Source organism: Rattus norvegicus, chromosome 5, assembly GCF_036323735.1.
Source record: "Rattus norvegicus strain BN/NHsdMcwi chromosome 5, GRCr8, whole genome shotgun sequence".
NCBI lineage: Eukaryota > Metazoa > Chordata > Mammalia > Rodentia > Muridae > Rattus > Rattus norvegicus.
Genome location: NC_086023.1, coordinates 76,308,160 through 76,324,762, shown reverse-complemented (window position 1 = coordinate 76,324,762; position 16,603 = coordinate 76,308,160). Strand labels below are relative to the sequence as shown.

General features: G+C 42.2%; 1 protein-coding gene across 5 annotated transcripts in view; it reads left to right on the top strand.

The window, feature by feature from the left end:
* The window catches only part of Ctnnal1 (catenin alpha-like 1), a 66,324-nt gene extending 51,107 nt beyond the window's left edge, over positions 1-15,217 (top strand). For 4 of the 5 annotated variants that reach the window (XM_063287306.1, XM_006238177.5, XM_039109442.2 and 1 more), the window contains 10 exons: positions 415-507; positions 1,324-1,474; positions 4,994-5,031; positions 8,744-8,794; positions 8,892-9,046; positions 10,374-10,422; positions 12,357-12,413; positions 12,914-13,027; positions 13,616-13,699; positions 13,820-14,687. In XM_063287306.1, coding sequence (XP_063143376.1) covers positions 415-507; positions 1,324-1,474; positions 4,994-5,031; positions 8,744-8,794; positions 8,892-9,046; positions 10,374-10,422; positions 12,357-12,413; positions 12,914-13,027; positions 13,616-13,699; positions 13,820-13,879 — 852 coding nt within the window. In that variant the 3' untranslated portion in view covers positions 13,880-14,687. Of the gene's footprint in view, positions 1-414; positions 508-1,323; positions 1,475-4,993; positions 5,032-8,743; positions 8,795-8,891; positions 9,047-10,373; positions 10,423-12,356; positions 12,414-12,913; positions 13,028-13,615; positions 13,700-13,819 lie in introns of all 5 variants that reach the window. The other variant, NM_001106649.1, reaches the window with a different exon arrangement.
* Positions 15,218-16,603: the final 1,386 nt, after the last annotated feature.

Here is a 16,603-nt window from a genome sequence, read left to right as displayed (position 1 = left end):
AATGTTTACTTATTTTCTTGAAAGGAGGCTTTCTGCTTCTTTATAACCAGCCTACCTAACCCATTGCTATCTCAAAGAAGAAAGGTGTGTGCATATATTGATCATGAGGAGAAGTCTCAGCCTGAGAGAATGGTAGCTTGTGATACTCAGCAGTTTAGCAGCAGGACTCTGGAGGCAGATGCAGCAAATGCACGTGCTCAGCTAGACTTTTTAGAGGTTCCCTGTCGTTCCCACTCACATCTTGAGACTGACCACCTTGCCTCAGTCAGATAGGAAGCGAAACAGTGTGTTCTACCCATGTTTGTTCCTGCTTTGGTGTTCAGTCATGTACAGATTCATTCTTAGGTTTGTAAACGTAGAATCGTGAGAAGGATGAGGGTGTGGAAGGTGACCCGTAGAAATGTTTTCTTGCAGACATGTCGACTGTTGCGGCATGTATCCGGCACAGAACCCCTCGAGATAACGTGCATGCATGCAGAGGAGACATTCCAGGTGACTGGCCAACAGGTATGGAAATGGCACGTTATTCTCTCTATATTGTGTGTTATTTGACTGTGTAGCAGACTGAGGGAGCAAGCAGAAAGGTTTGCATCAGTGGAGGCCAGATCTGCTGAGAGGAAGAAGGGCACTGGAAGTTGGTTAGTAATGGACTGGAACATGGCTGACATTCCATTGGATCATCTGGTTTTTCTGCCAAACTGAAATTGGCTTATTTCACTGAAACGCTAGATTATATCTATTTTAAAGGAAGCTGTTTATAATGCAGGTCACTTTAATAAGCTTGCAAAGAGAGATATTATGTAACAAGCCACGAAATACAGTTTGGTTTAATAATTCCTAAGAACATTGATTTAAAAAAAAAAACAGGGACAGCTAGATGGCTCAGTGCATAAAGGCGACTGCTGAGCAGCCAATGACATCCCCAGGACCCACATGGTAGAAAGAGAGAACCAACCCGCAGGGTGTCCTCAGACCTCCACATACACACCAACCTGTGCACGTGCACACACTCACACACACACACGCACGCACACATGCACACATAACAATAAATAAAAACATATAAACAAAATGTTTCTGGCCATGCTAGTTTTTGAAAAAGGTTCTATTAGATGCAGAATAACTATCTCAAGTTAGGCAGATAACACATTATGCTATTAAAATACTAAAGATACTTTAATATTTATAAAATATAAAATTTAATATTTAATATGATAACCTGAAGAGGCAGTGTGAAAATTCATCAGTGAGGACTTAATGTCCAGGAGGATTCCTAGTGCTGAGACTTTAAAGATCACACGCATGCTTCCCGTGCCCATTTAGATCATTTCTGCTGCTGAAACCCTGACGTTGCATCCGTCTAGCAAAATCGCTAAAGAAAACCTGGATGTGTTTTGTGAAGCGTGGGAGTCTCAGATTAGTGATCTGGCAACGCTGCTAAGAGAGATCAGTGATGTGTTTGAAGGACGACGAGGTGAGAAACTGTCCCTTTGTTGACGTATATTACTGTAGCTTTTAGTTATGTATGTATTTATGGATATATGTATATGTTAATATAACTATTAGTGCTCTGTTTTGTTTTCAATGTCAAGATTTGGATATAAAACTAATTAAACTTATTATAGCCTAGATGGGTTATTTTTATAATAAAATGTCTTCCATAGAAATAATGACAATTATTGTTTTGTTTTTAATATCTAGTCAATAAAATTTATTAGACTTGTGGATATCTAAATTGGCATTTCCTACTGAAATCAAGCCAGCTTTTTATGTCTTTTACATTTTGAAAAATTTTTAGTACAAAAGCTCTTGTATAATAGAGAAGTTCTCTTATGTAGTCATATTGAATTCATAATGAAATGAATGTAATTATATGACTTTTGAAATGCCTTCCTTCTGCTTGGGTGGACTCTATTTATCTCTTTACTTGATGACCTGTGGTGGGTAAGTTCACTGGCATTTGTACGCCATGCAAGGGGCCCTGTGTGGTGCATGGATGGCATTGTTATTACACTTTACGTCTGTGCCAACTGGCAGTTTTGTTTGCTGTCATCCTGTGTCTTATGGCTTATGTTTTTGTGTCTGTCTTTATGTATAGATTTTTCCCTTTGTTGACGTATATTACTGTAGACTACTTAGGATGGCTTTCGTTCGTGTTAAAGTGTAAAATATAAAATGTTATTTATTGTTATAACATTAAATATTTTATTAGAGATGGTTATTTAAATATTTAATGTTAAAAATTGGATAAGTGTTATCTTAAAAATTGGTGAATGCTATATCCCTTGCTCTCTCTTCTTCCATGTCCTGGGGCCAGCAAGTGACCTTCATGTGAACAAAGGGTTCCTCCTCTTGTGGTGACCCCCTGACTTAGAGCCTGATCTGCTTTCTCTGTGTGTCTGGGATCCTCACCATTTCTAGGCCATGGTGTTTGACCAACACTGTGGTCTGTCTCTTCTCTCTTTTATTTGTCTAAAAAAGAAGTTAGAATAGCCCTTCTCCCTCTTATGGTGGATCAAACATCCAGTGGAAATTAGAATGTTAAAAGGGCTGAACTGATGTACTGACCCCTGTGTACGTAGGATGACAAACATGTCATCAGAGGCACACAACTATAACAAGGCAGCCATAAAAGACAGCAGCTGCTGTCTATTGGGAATTTACTGTGCTGGCTCCTTTGGTAAGTGCCAGATGTGCATTTATCACATTTAATCTTCTTAGTATCCCATGGGGCAGATAATATCTTTGGAGTTTATTAATGGTGAAGTAGAAGTTTAAAAAAGTTAGTTGTCAGTGCCCACAGGAGGGAGGAGCAAAGTCTGAGAGACACCAGGGATGGCATTTTCTCAGCCTTTCACACTTGTTAGTTGGGCAGTTGAACTGCACCCTGCCTCTAATGGCTCCTAAAGGGGAATGAGCGAACTCTGGCAACTGCTCACAAGTCTGCTCCAATCTCTCTTCTGAAATCCATCTGAGAAGGTTGCTGAGATCTCTGTCCCAGGCAGGAGCCTGGATCCTTGTTTTAGTTTTCTACTTAGTAGCTGAGGGTAGGCTGTCTTTCTGGAAGAGATAACTGAATATAACTATCAGCTAAGGATGGAGTCCTACACATATTACCTGGCCCTTTGAGCTGCCCTCTCTTTGGACATCATGCTTGCAATACATTTTAGGTTTGTTTGTTTGTTTGCTTGTTTCTTGTACCATTATGTGGCCTTGGGTAAGTCCTTTCACATTGTGCCTAAAATATTATTATTTCATGGGCTGGGATGTTGCTTACTTGGTAGACTGTTTGCCTAGGATGCACGCCGCCCTGGGTTCCAACCCCAAGCATTGCATAACGGGGTTGTGATGGTGTCTGCTTGTAAGTCCAGTGCTCAGGAGTTAGAGGCAGGAGGATCAGTGCTCAGGGTCATCCTGGGCTACATGGTGAGTTGGAGGTCAGCTGAGCTACACAAGGCTTTGTCTTAGAAAATAATGTCATCTCTTCAGTCTAAAATCAATATTGTACTGAGGCCGAGTACACTCCATTTTCCTTGAAAAGAAGGTGTCTGCTAGCCAAACTGGGGTGCTGACATGACCTCCAAGCCTGGTGGCCAAGTGGAAGGATTCCTACAAGCTCCCACTGGTTCCCACTGGTCCCACTAACTGCTGAGTGCACATATCCATGCATGTACACTCACATGTAGATAAATGCTTTTTGAAAGAGAGAAAGAAAGAAGAAAAAGAAGCAGTTGCTGCTGGGCTGTAGTTTAGTTGTATGGCTCATGCTTTGTGCAAGGGCCTGGGTTTGTTCCCTAATACACAAGGACGAGCAACAAATCACAAACATCTAAAAGCCTCAGCAGTTGATTTTCAAATCCTATACTCATTTTCAAATTTTATACTCATTTATTTTATTTTCTTATAACAAAATACTAATTAATTACTGATGGTCACTAAATGTCTTAGGGTTTCTATTGCTGTGCTAAATACTGTAACCAAAAGTAACTTGTGTCAAATTAACCAAAAAAAAAAAAAAAAAAAGAATCCAACCAGAAGAAAAGAATTGGCTTTTTCCCCCATCAGTAAAATGTTAATGCTAAGCTGGCTTGGTCATATGGAGTTTGAGGCCAGCCAGATCTACAAAGCAAGTCCCAGGACTGCCAAGGCTATTATACAAAGAAATCCCATTTTAAAAAGCCTATGATGATGGTGATGGTGGTGATGGAAATGATGGTGATGATGGAGATGATGGTGATATGTTAATGCTAAGTGTATTTGGAAAGTAGCAACATGGGTGGAAATGGCTTTCTAATTTTGATTCTTTATGCTATTTGTTTTGTTTTTTAAAATTTATTGCACAAACCTTATCTTAAATTCACAGACTAGCTTTATAAAACAAAATCACTATCTATTGTAAACTGATCTGCAAGCCAGAAAGATGACAGATAAGCAGGTGTGTTGGGGGGGGATGGGAGGGGGGTGAACCGGACCTTGCAGGCAGCCTGCCTTCCCTGTGGTCAACTTCACATTACTCACAACCCCCAATCTGTGTGTTTTACTTCCTCCTCCTGTCTTGTCCACTGGAGTTGTCCTTTCCCCAAGTAAGAGAACTGTATGCTAGTTGGGATGATGGGGTTTGTGTAAGGAGGAAGGGAAGAAGAACTGATGCTGGTCCTGATTCGAAGATCCTGGTTTGGGGGAGTGGCAGGCTGCTGGAGGACCACTCTGATTGAGGCTGCCTGGGAATGGAAGTCAATCCCAATGACACATTTTGCTTTTTGTTTTCCCTTTACTTGGTGGTGAGCTCTGGCATTGTAGGTGCCTTAGGGATGCAGGTGTTGCTACTGTTCATGTCTGCAAACCAAGTTATGCTGTCTATCTGAGTCACATATAATCGACAGTCTAGAGTATCACAACTAATGTAACCTTCTTGTTTGCTATTGTAAAAGTTAAATTTGAGTAATAAAACTGTATCAGTAGAAAGGTTTTAAGTGATTTGTGTTATTTGTAGGAGAGAAGTATGACCATCTTTCACTTCCAAAGCCCATGGTAAGTACAGGAGCTCTGTGCACTCAAATGCCTGTCTTCAGAATTGAAATTATGCTCTTTTTATGTATCGCTGCTACCCTCCCTTAGCAACAGGGAACACTTAGGAGAGTTTATGTCCACTATTCAGAGATACTACTCTGAGCAGCAGCCCACACAGGACCTGTCCTCTTAATATTTGCATTCAGCTTGGGGTTCAGAGAATAGCATCCTAACCACACTGCCCACGTTGTGGCTAACAGCTGCTATATTAGATAGTACATATTTAATCTTATATAAAAAGGAAATGAAGAGAAGAGAGAGATTAATAATTATTAATAGTATTTGGTGGTGAAGGCATAGTGAGTATTCAAAGACAATACCAGGAGTACCAGGAGTACCAAGAGTAAGAAGCTAGACAGTGAAACTTTCATGTCTGGGAACAGTAATGGCAGCGGCAATAACTGCTGTAGGGAAGAGAACTGAAGACAAATCCTCAGAGTTTCAAAAGGACAAGGGGCTGTGGAGATGCCTTAGTGGCTACGAGTGCATACTCTTTTACTGAGGACTTGAGGTTGGTTCCCATTACCCATGGAGGGCAGCTCACCACACCTCTAACTCGGTCCAAGAGTATCAGACACCCTCTTCTGGGCACTGCGGGCACTTGCATCCACACCATGGTTCGGTGCTGAAATACTTTTGTAAACTGAATATAGGTAGCAATAAAACAAGGAAGAGACTACAAAATCATTTTGAGAAACAGTTTGTACTATATGTTTTATCTAATTTTTTAAAAAATTTTCATCCACCTTGAATCCAATAAATGACACAGTTAGTCTACTGCTATATTTAATCAAATAAACATAGGTTGATTGTTTTAAATGCCATATGTTGGGCCTCTTATAAAACAGTTTTGGATAAGAAAAGACATCATACAGCTGGGCATGGAAGTGCACACCTGCAACACTTGGGAGCCTGAGGCAGGAGGATTATGAATTTGATGTCAACCTGTAAGACAGATTCCCAAAACAACCTGTAAGACAGATATCCAAAACCAGACAAAATCAACAACCACAAAACAAAAAGGAGGTGCTCCTGCTGTGAGGGAGAGTTCCTGCTGTGAGGGAGTGCTCCTGCTGTGAGTGAGTGCTCCTGCTGTGAGTGAGGTGCTCCTGCTGTGAGGGAGTGCTCCTGCTGTGAGGGAGTGCTCCTGCTGTGAGTGAGGTGTTCCTGCTGTGAGGGAGTGCTCCTGCTGTGAGGGAGTGCTCCTGCTGTGAGGGAGTGCTCCTGCTGTGAGGGAGTGCTCCTGCTGTGAGTGAGGTGTTCCTGCTGTGAGGGAGAGTTCCTGCTGTAGTGAGGTGCTCCTGTTGTGAGGGAGTGCTCCTGTGTTTGAGGTGTTCTTGCTGTGAGGGAGTGCTCCTGCTGTGAGGGAGTACTCCTGCTGTGAGTGAGGTGTTCCTGCTGTGAGGGAGAGTTCCTGCTGTAGTGAGGTGCTCCTGCTGTGAGGGAGTGCTCCTGCTGTGAGTGAGGTGTTCCTGCTGTGAGTGAGGTGCTCCTGCTGTAGTGAGGTGCTCCTGCTGTGAGGGAGTGCTCCTGCTGTGAGGGAGTGCTGCTGCTGTGAGGGAGGTGTTCCTGCTGTGAGTGAGGTGCTCCTGCTGTGAGGGAGAGTTCCTGCTGTGAGTGAGGTGCTCCTGCTGTGAGGGAGTACTCCTGCTGTGAGTGAGGTGCTCCTGCTGTGAGGGAGAGTTCCTGCTGTGAGTGAGGTGCTCCTACTGTGAGTGAGGTGCTCCTGCTGTGAGGGAGTGCTCCTGCTGTGAGGGAGTGCTCCTGCTGTGAGGGAGTGCTCCTGCTGTGAGTGAGGTGCTCCTGCTGTGAGGGAGTACTCCTGCTGTGAGTGAGGTGTTCCTGCTGTGAGGGAGTGCTCCTGCTGTGAGGGAGTGCTCCTGCAGTGAGGGAGTGCTCCTGCAGTGAGGGAGTGCTCCTGCACTGAGGGAGTGCTCCTGCAGTGGCTCACTGCTGAAGCACTTGCCTCCTTTCATAGGTGCAGGCTCCATTTCCAGTACAATGGGTTGAAGGGAAGATTTTATTGAACTTAGTGGACACTAACATATTTTATATATATATTAAATTTAATATATATAATATAATAACATATTTAATAACAATCTCAAAATATAAACCACTTCCTTAGTTGAATGTAGCACAGTTAACTATATTTTTAGAGAACTGTATCTCATTTTTCAGAGAGCAAACTTAGAGTCTTGTGCTAATTATTTTTGGAAAGCTTTAGCTTTATGTAACAGAACTGTATTTCCCAATAGTGTCCGCTAGGTGGCAAGGTTGACCACAGTTTCCTTTTGTCTGTTTTTGTTTTTACATTTTTTCATTTTTCCTGGCGGGGGTGGTGTGGTGTGAGCCTGTGCCGTGGTAGGTGGTAGGTGTGTGCAGGCCAGAAGACATCTGAAGGGGTTGGTTCTCTCCTTCCACTGTGTGGGTCCTGAGGACCAGACGTAGGCTGTCAGGCCAGGTAGCCAGGGCCTCTACTCACTGAGCTTTGTCACTGCCCTGTGGCCACACTTTAAAGATGGCTTGTTTGTCTTCTACAGTTCTTAACATTCATTAAGTACTTTTGCAATCCAATTTGTAAAAATAAAAATCATGTAACACAAGTAGTTTATATGAGAAAGATAGGGAATGAAGTCTAAGTAAAATGTAGAAGCATTGAGAAGGTACTGAGTTTGACTCACATTGCTTTGTGGCCTACTGGAAGGAACTAAAGACCATGTGACTCCCAAGCTAGACAGGCACATGAATATTTATTTGGCTGTAATTCACATCTTGTATATACATATGTAAATGTATGTCATGTGTGTGTGTGTGTGTGTGTGTGTGTGTTTAATTTGAATAAGTGTTTCTACTGGACAATTGCTTTCTCCAGCTGTTGGTCAGTCTCTATTGAACTCCTGATATGTCTGAGAGTATGAGAAATTCTCACTGTGGGCTGTCATCTCCAAAGAACTTTCGAATATATATTTCAAAGAAGCAGTGTTATAGTTGGTGGTTGCTCTGTGTTGCTGGAATTAGCAGGAATCTCAGAACTAGCCTGGTGACCTATGATAGGCTTCTTCCCTTCTAGAGGAAATGCACTGAGCTCCTAATACTTATGCCAAAACATGTTCTTCCTAAAATTGGAGACCATTGAGCACTGGCTTATGGTAAATCCTAAATTCAAAATGTAGGGTCTTTACAATATGGGCTTCAGGATTAGCCACTGCAGCAGCAGTAAAACTGTATTAAAATTGAGAGTGTTGAAGGCATCAGATTATAGCATCATAACTAGTAGGAACATCCTTACAAATGACATTTCATCAGAATCATTCAAATGTTACAATAATATTATTGTAACAGAGAAGTCAGGGAGCTCTGGGCACAGTATCAGTAGATTCTGAGAATATTTTAGGTGCTGTCTTAAGGTCCCTAAAGACCTTGTGAAAAGAAGCAGGCAGCTAGTAACACAGAAAGCAGATTGGACATTACCCTCTGTCTTTGTCCCGTTAGCCCTGAATTCCAAACTGATGACTTGCTCTGAGCAGAAGTCACCCAGTAGAATAACCTGCTTAATTTTACCACCTGCTAGGTATTGTAAAGTTGCAGTTCCTTACAAGTTCATATGTTTTCTATTATAACTTTCCTCACAATTGAATACTAAGACTTTCTAACCTTTTTATTGTCACAGAAAAATAATGCAAACCTGAAATCAGTGAAGTCTGACAAACCTGATTCAGAGGTAAGCTCTTTGGTTGTGTAACAGTCTCGTACCCATAACGAGACAGAGTTGTGAAATCTTCCTTCCAAGGACAGACCTGTGATTAGTGTGTTTGTAGGAGCAAGCCAAGATAGCCAAGCTTGGGCTGAAGCTGGGATTGCTTTCCTCCGATGCTGACTGTGAAATCGAGAAATGGGAAGATGACGACAACGAGATCGTTCGACATGGACGGAATATGTCCAGGATGGCCTATTCTCTGTATTTATTTACTAGGTATGCAGTGTCATTTTAATTTGTTTACGTGTTTGCTTATTTGGCCATTTTTGAGACAGGGTCTCAGACGACAGCCCAGGCTGGCCTAGAACTTGCAGGAACCTTCTTGTCTCGTGCTCCTGAGTCCTGGGACTATAGGTATGCACCATAAATAAATAAATCTTCACAAAGTTAAGCAAAGATTGAGACATGTGAAGAATAACCCCATGGAGTAGCAGAGGCTAGCTGAAGTCCTGCCGGCTGGGATATGTGGTTTGGGGTTAGAAGTACTAAGGTTCAGGAATACAGTCCTGTACCACATGAATGTGTGCTGTATTGTTCACTGAGGCATGTCTCCACAATGCCAACAGCTCCTTGTGGTCAAAGCACAAGTTGTTATTCTGCCACAGTGTCTGCATGTTTCCTCAACATTCTCCCCTACGTCCTTTGGCATGCCAACGTCATCTAGGTACTCCCAGCAAGGTCACTGGGTAGCCTTCAGTCTGGAGATCTGTCCTGTCCCTAGGCATGTTGATAGCCCTTCCTCAGGCAATTGCTTGAGATCATTGTAATGACGTATATAAATGTATTAATAATTATTTCTATATAACAATTCCTATTTCTTAATAAAATATTAAAGACAGTCTAGTGCTTTTCAAGTTTTCCTTGTAACTTTCGATATAATTCTGTCTCATGGTTCCAGTTGCTCCTCCCAGCATTTAACAGACAACAGAAAGAGTTTGTTTGCACCTCACAGCTGTTAGGGGAGGCAGGAGTTGTTGCTGCAGGAGTGTGTGTGCATCTCCTGATTTGTGCCCAGGCCAAAGCTCCTCTCCAGCATCTGCTGGCTGCTCTGTTGGAATTTACCTTTCATTTTTCAGAGTTCCTAGTTCTTGGTAGCTTTAAACTCCTGACTAAGACTGTCAGTACAGTAGTATTGCGATTATTTTCTACAGTTAGAACTGGAAGCCCCACTGAAGCTGAAGCTGAGCTCCCGCCAGGGTCCGGTGCTCTTTTCATTGCATAGGAAATGCATTTGGTTGACACATAGTATCTGATCTCATATATTTATGCCTGAAGCAAAATAAAGGCAGCCAGAAAAAGACAAATAGCAGTAATCACCTGACCAGTTTCAGTTCTCTTTGCATTGTGAAATTAACATATAAGACATATAATTAGGAAGTAATTATGAAAGCCGTTTTAAGGAAAATGTCACAATATTATCGGTATGATCATATTCTTTATAAATTGAGTTCTGCTAATATACAGAATACTCTAAAACATTAATGTTCTATAAGCCAACTTCCAGGCTCATATTTATATTTATTCTAATAACATTCTTTTTTAGAGGAGAGGGGCCACTGAAAACTTCCCAGGACTTAATTCACTTCCTGGAGGTAAGTTTTATTTTCACAAGTACTCGGAGAGATAGGATCCTGAAGGATAAGAAGAGAAAGGTGCCTGGGGGTGGTTGAAAAGACTGTAAGGTTGTTAGAGTAGGTGCATTACTGAGGTGACAGGTGGAAGGGTGAGTGGAGTCAGAGTCTACAGAGGCAGGACAGGTGTGATTTATGCACCTTGCAGAGTCAGGAGCAGTGCAGATGAGGGCTGAGACACCGTGGAGTGGACGGCACTGCATTTCTGCAGAAGCCCAGTGTTCTGTGTTTCCCAGTGTGATGGTGCTGAGCCCCCTCAGCCTTGGGAAGCAGTGGGGTGATATGATGTTCTAAATGCTTTGACTCAACTAACACTACAAATGCTAATGCCACTGGCCGAGGTGCAGTACACCAAGGGAGGACATTAGGCTTGTAGAGTGGAAATCAAGCATTGTGCTTTGCCCATGTTGAATGCAAAGGCCAGTGTCAGGAATGGACAGAGATTGGGGAGCTATCTTCAAACAGAAACAGCAGGGAAGCTGTGAGAACTAAGAGAATGTGGAATGATGAAGGATGAGGGGAAGAGAATCATGCAGTGCCCACCGAAGCTAGCTTCTCTTTCAGGGCTAGGAAAGATGCGGAGGGCTATTTCAAACTGAGATCATGCTAACCACCAATGGCACAGTATTAACCCAGTCAAAGTTCATCCTCCCCCCATATTCTTGATCTAGCTTATAGCTTACTACCAGGACTAGCTTTCTTCCTAAATCATTGTTAGATTTGCCTTATTATTGCTGCCAAGTACATTTGTCTTTTATCTCTTACTGTTGTGATAGCATTAAGAAAGTATTTAGTATTATGGTTAGTGAGTGTGTGTGTGTGTGTGTGTGTGTGTGTGTGTGTGTGTGTGTGTGTATGTGTGTGTGTGACCTCAGAGGCCAGAAGAGGGTGTCAGATTCCCTGGAGCTGAAATTACAGGTGGCTGGGGCTGCGTGGTTCTGTGAGCTGCATTTGGGTCCTCTGAAGGAGCAGCAAATACTCTTACTATCCCAGCCAAGCCTTGTTTGTCTGCAGCCCTTGCTGTGGCGTTTTAAGGGGTCTTCTGTGTTCTGCACGTTAATGTGTCCTGACCACCCCTTGCGCTTGTTTGGCTATGGTTTTCACTCATTATAAAATGCAAGGTGAACATACAAAATCTGAAATTACAATAAAATGTAACAGTTGGATTGGTCATCTTATATAGCTGGTGTGGAATATGTCTGGAGGCTAATTCAATCATAGTTAGGTGGAAACAACAGATTTCCAACCTGACCTCATTCCCCAGGATTCATGACTCATTCATACTTGAAGATTTTAAATAGTAATGTCTTACTTATTTGAAAGTTTTATACATATATATAAAGCATTTTGATCTCCCTCTCTCTTTCCTGACCCTCTCCCTCTGGAACTTGTTTTTTCTTCTTCTCAAGTCATGGCTGTCCTATTCTCACGTCTCCTTTATTTTTTTTAATAACCCACTGTTTAACTGGGGTTGCTTACATGTGTACAAGTTGTGAGATTATTTACTGAATCAAGTTACCAGTGGTTACATGCTGAAGAAAAATGGCTCCTCTGTAACTGGAGATCTTATGACGTGATCTGGGGATGCCAGCAGAAGGGAATAGGTAGTTTATGAGGCTGGGGACCCCAGGTCTGTGTGGCTCTACAGAGTAACTGGAGGGCCTTAGGTATAGAGGAGCCTCCCTGGGGATATTGTCTTAGGTCGGAGAAAATTTCTGATTCTAGCTAAACCCTTGTGTTTCCTGAAATGGATACAATGGGGGAACTTCTGGAGCTCTGAGGCTCATTCTTAGTGTCTGGGTTAGCTTTCAACTGTATGAAAGAACTGAGAATATTTGTTTACCAACCACCCAGAAGACACTGACCTAAAATAGTGATGTTTCCCTCTCTACCAGGTTTTTGCTACAGAGGGATTAAAGCTTACTTCAAGCATACAGTCTTTTTCAAAACAGGTAATGCACGTCTCCCTGCCCAGTGCTAATCATTTTATATGCCCACATTGGAAGCATTTTACTAATACATAAAGGTGTATAGGACATAGGCTGGGAGCAAATTGAGAGAACATTCTGTTACATTATCCTGGTTTTTTAAATTCTGTTATAGTGTGTTATTTTTGTGTGATTATAAATATTCCTTGGGGGTGGAATGGATCTGCCCAGTGGAAGAGCTTGTCTAGAATACACAAAGACAAAATGTCACAATATTCATGGTCTGTGGAAATGAAGCCGTTTTATGAAACTGAATTATTTACTATTTAAAAAAAAATCAAGCACTGAGGGGGGAAAAGATAAAGGAGACTAAAACAGGCAGGTCTGTCTGTTTTTGAGGCCAACCTGGTCTACATATCAAGTATCAGGTCAGCCAGGGTTATGTGTGAGATCTTTAAAAAAAAAAAAGGTATAAAAAGATGGAGTTTGTTGAGGTTGTAATAACTTCCTAAATTCCATTTCAGCTAAAAGATGATGACAAACTTATGCTTCTCCTGGAAATAAACAAACTAATTCCTCTATGCCACCAGCTTCAGACAATAACCAAGACATCTTTGCAGAGTAAAGTGTTTCTGAAGGTAAAGGAGAGGGTGGGTTATCTGGGGAAACACTTGGGACTGTCCCATGTCTCTGTCACCTTGGCTCCAGTCCTTTGTGCTAAAGTGCACAGAGTCTGTTCCTTCTTCCTGCTTGTCTGGAAGCAGCTGCTCTGTGACTGACCCCAGAGAGCAGCAGGTCACCCACAATTAGATTTGAGGCTACACATGAGTCCCCAGCACTGAGCAGCTCCTTCTGAGTCCTTCACCTGGAGTCTTCCCCTCTGTCATAAAGGCCTTGGAGTCGAGCCTCTTGATACAGCTGAGGAATTTGGGCAGAGTGTAAACGACTGCAGAGTAGGGGATGTCAGTGTGTGGAGTGTTTTGAGAAGCTTATGCGTAGCCTCAAGTAGAACAGTGTTGTTCCATCGTCCTTCCTAGGGTCCCATGAGACAGGCATGAGACCAGGCAGCCAGTGCTCTCCTCACTCTGGAACCTCAAGTCTCCACAGGTCCCCTGATCTATACTTTTCAGGGCCTCATATCTCCATGATGGAGAACTTGACAATGTAGATGATGATGTTTTTGGAAGTCCTGCTGTTTGAATGACACACATGCTCTGTCACTGTAGGTTGACAAGTGTGTTACAAAGATAAGATCCATGATGACTCTCGTGGTCCAGCTCCTCTCCCTTTGCTATAAGCTACTGAAAAAGGTGAGATGGTTTTCCTGCATTCAGCTTTGTTCACTGAAAGGAGAATGAGTGTGCACTCTTCACTTTGTAGCTTGCTTTCAGAGCACAGCAGAAGCTAATTGTCTTAACTCTTCCCTCCAGATGGGAAATGACAGATGGGTCTCTGCGACAAACAAAGATGCCATGGATGGTCAAACCTGAGCAGCCTGGGGTTCGTCTCTGGAATACCATGTGGTACAGCTGACATTTTAAAAAGCAAATGATCCTTTGTACTTTCATAAGTTCATCAGTCTTTAAAAGAGGATGCTGAAATCTTTCTTTTCTCTGATCTTCAGATTAGACATGCACGTTGCTATGGTGGTTGCTAAGATTCTAACGGCAGTACAGTTGGAAAACAGACACTGAGCTCAGGTGTTCTTTAGCACACACCAAATATCCCAAGGGTCTTAATGGCAGCTGAATTCCAAAGAAGCAATTGCAAATGCACATCCCCCAGCCCCATCGGCTTCCTTAACTGGTTTTTAAGCTGATTATCTACAACACTAATTTCAGCAGAAAGCAGTGGCCTTGTTGAATGCAGGGTTTTCTTAGGCCTGGGGACTCTTCTTCAGTTCTTGTTGAAGCAGGATAAGGGTCCCTCAGAGCCTGGTCCCAGATCACACCTGCTAGCACTGTTGCTTCTAATAAGTATCTCACCGGATAAGGTTGTTAGGCTGCAACAGGAGTCACTCCAAAGAACCCTGGAGCAACTTCAGAGGAGGAGATGGTTTTTATTTTAGCTGTAGTATGCGTAGCTGACCAGGCAGTCCTGAGTAATGGATGGAATCCTAAGTATTTCTTACTGGTTTAATAACACTTCAGAACTATCCTCAGTATTGATGAAATGACAGTTGCAGACGATAGAACATTGGAACCAAGAGGCTGTGTAGATCCCAGATACCTGTATGCTGTATTTCATGTATGTGGAATGGAATGCTCATTATACAATAAATATTTTTAGTCTTTTTAACTTTAGGGTTTAGACCTTTTCTTGGGCTGGGGAAACAACTCTGCCAGTAACCTGTTTGCCTTGTAAGCTGTGTAATAAAGCAAGGAAAAGGTTGCCCAGGAGATCACCCAGCTGATCTGCTAGACTGTAGAGTATGAGAACAGGGCCGAGTGAGGGAGCGTGTGCAGTACCAGCGTGTAGAGCTCTCACACCTTTAGCTACCATCAGATGCCGACATAACCAGTCTGTCAATGGTATAATCTTGCAGGTAGCTTTACAGGGAATGATTGAGTGGAACCATCTTCAGTGAAATAGACAGGATTGGTACTAACGTGTGAGTGAAAATTCTGTGATTTCTTTTTAAACTGAGAAGCAGAATGCTAACTTCACTGGATTCTCAGTGTTAATAATTTAGTAATAAAGCAGCTCCCTCACCAGATATATGGCAACAATACCATTATCTTTAACAACAAAATAGGTGTATTAGTATTAAACATCATGGGATAATGTACACGTCAATAAAAACTGCACATTCAAACTGAATTCATACTGACTGGCTTAATCCTGATCCATCATCAAAATTTGGGGGCAGGCATACTGACCAGTGATAAGATTATAAAGACCCATTCCAAGCTATACTGTTTTATGTGCTGTATTTGAAAGCACTTCTAGTGTGGTTTTTAGTCTGTGAAGCAAACATTCTGTTAACCTGCAATAAAATGAGCAGAGGAAGATATAACCTGTGAAACAGATGCAGACTTACAGCCTAAGTCTCTGAGTCCTTTCTGCTCCTCAAAGTGAGGATCTGCTGCCGTGTGCCTAATTTTCAGCCTAGCATGTTCCTTGTGGACCCCATAATTTAAGGGACAGTCATGCCGACCCTCAAGTTATAAGACTTTTTTCTTATGAACTAAAAGTATTAAAAGATTTTTCCCCTGCAAATAATTACAAAATACCTTACACACCTGGAAGTTGAATAAAGTTGCCAAGGGGGGACCAGGGTCACACGCCATCACCAGGTCAGGAGGGCAGAGGAGCTTACAGATTAGACTTTTGTCTGTGGAGACTATTTTAAGGGAAACTTGGTTTTGTCTCCTCCTACTTACAGGGAGCTATTCTTCTCAGTAAACTTTGCGTGGCCACACTTAAAATCATTTCATTAAAAACAGGGCAAGGACAGTTATTGCGTATTGCAGCCTTAAAAATACTTTTGTTTTAAATTCAGTGAAAATGTCTAATCTAAAGCCAGAACACCAAAGCTGTCTTTTGGTAGCTTAATAATGTAAAAATCTTGTTCTGCTCTAAGATGTCTATGCCGCTGGATGACAGACTCGAGTACCTTCATTACTACAAACTAGGTGTCACTAAAATGTGCAAGATGGAGTCAGTACCATGTGTGTGCAGGAGCCAGATTAACACCGCAGCATGGTTCTTCCATTGCCTAGAAGAGCCCTTGTATGTTTTCAAAGCTTTTCAATGTGGAAGGCAGACTCCACATTCCTGCCTCTCCCCAGCAACCTAGAGGGAAAGCCACAGTGGAAAAGGGTGAAGCTGGACTTCTTCATTTCACTTTGAAGCAAATTTGGGAATAGCAGATAGCTCATTTTGTTTTTCCAAAAAATACCAAACTGTTAAAATTATACTTGAAGTGAGGGGCTAGAGAGATGGCTCAAATGCTGACAGCACTGGCTGTTCTTCCAGAGGATCTGGGTTTACATCTAAGCACCTACATGGTGGCTCACAACCATCTATAACTCTAGTTCCAAGGAGCCTGGTGTTTATTTATGTCATTTACAGGTGTTGTATGCATGTAATGCACATGCACACATACAGACAAACAAACACAGAAAGTCTTTTTTAAAAAGTTGAGGCAGAAGAGGTAAGTATGCTACAGCATTCAAGCACAGTTTAGTAGTTTACTCCCTGGTTATAGGAAC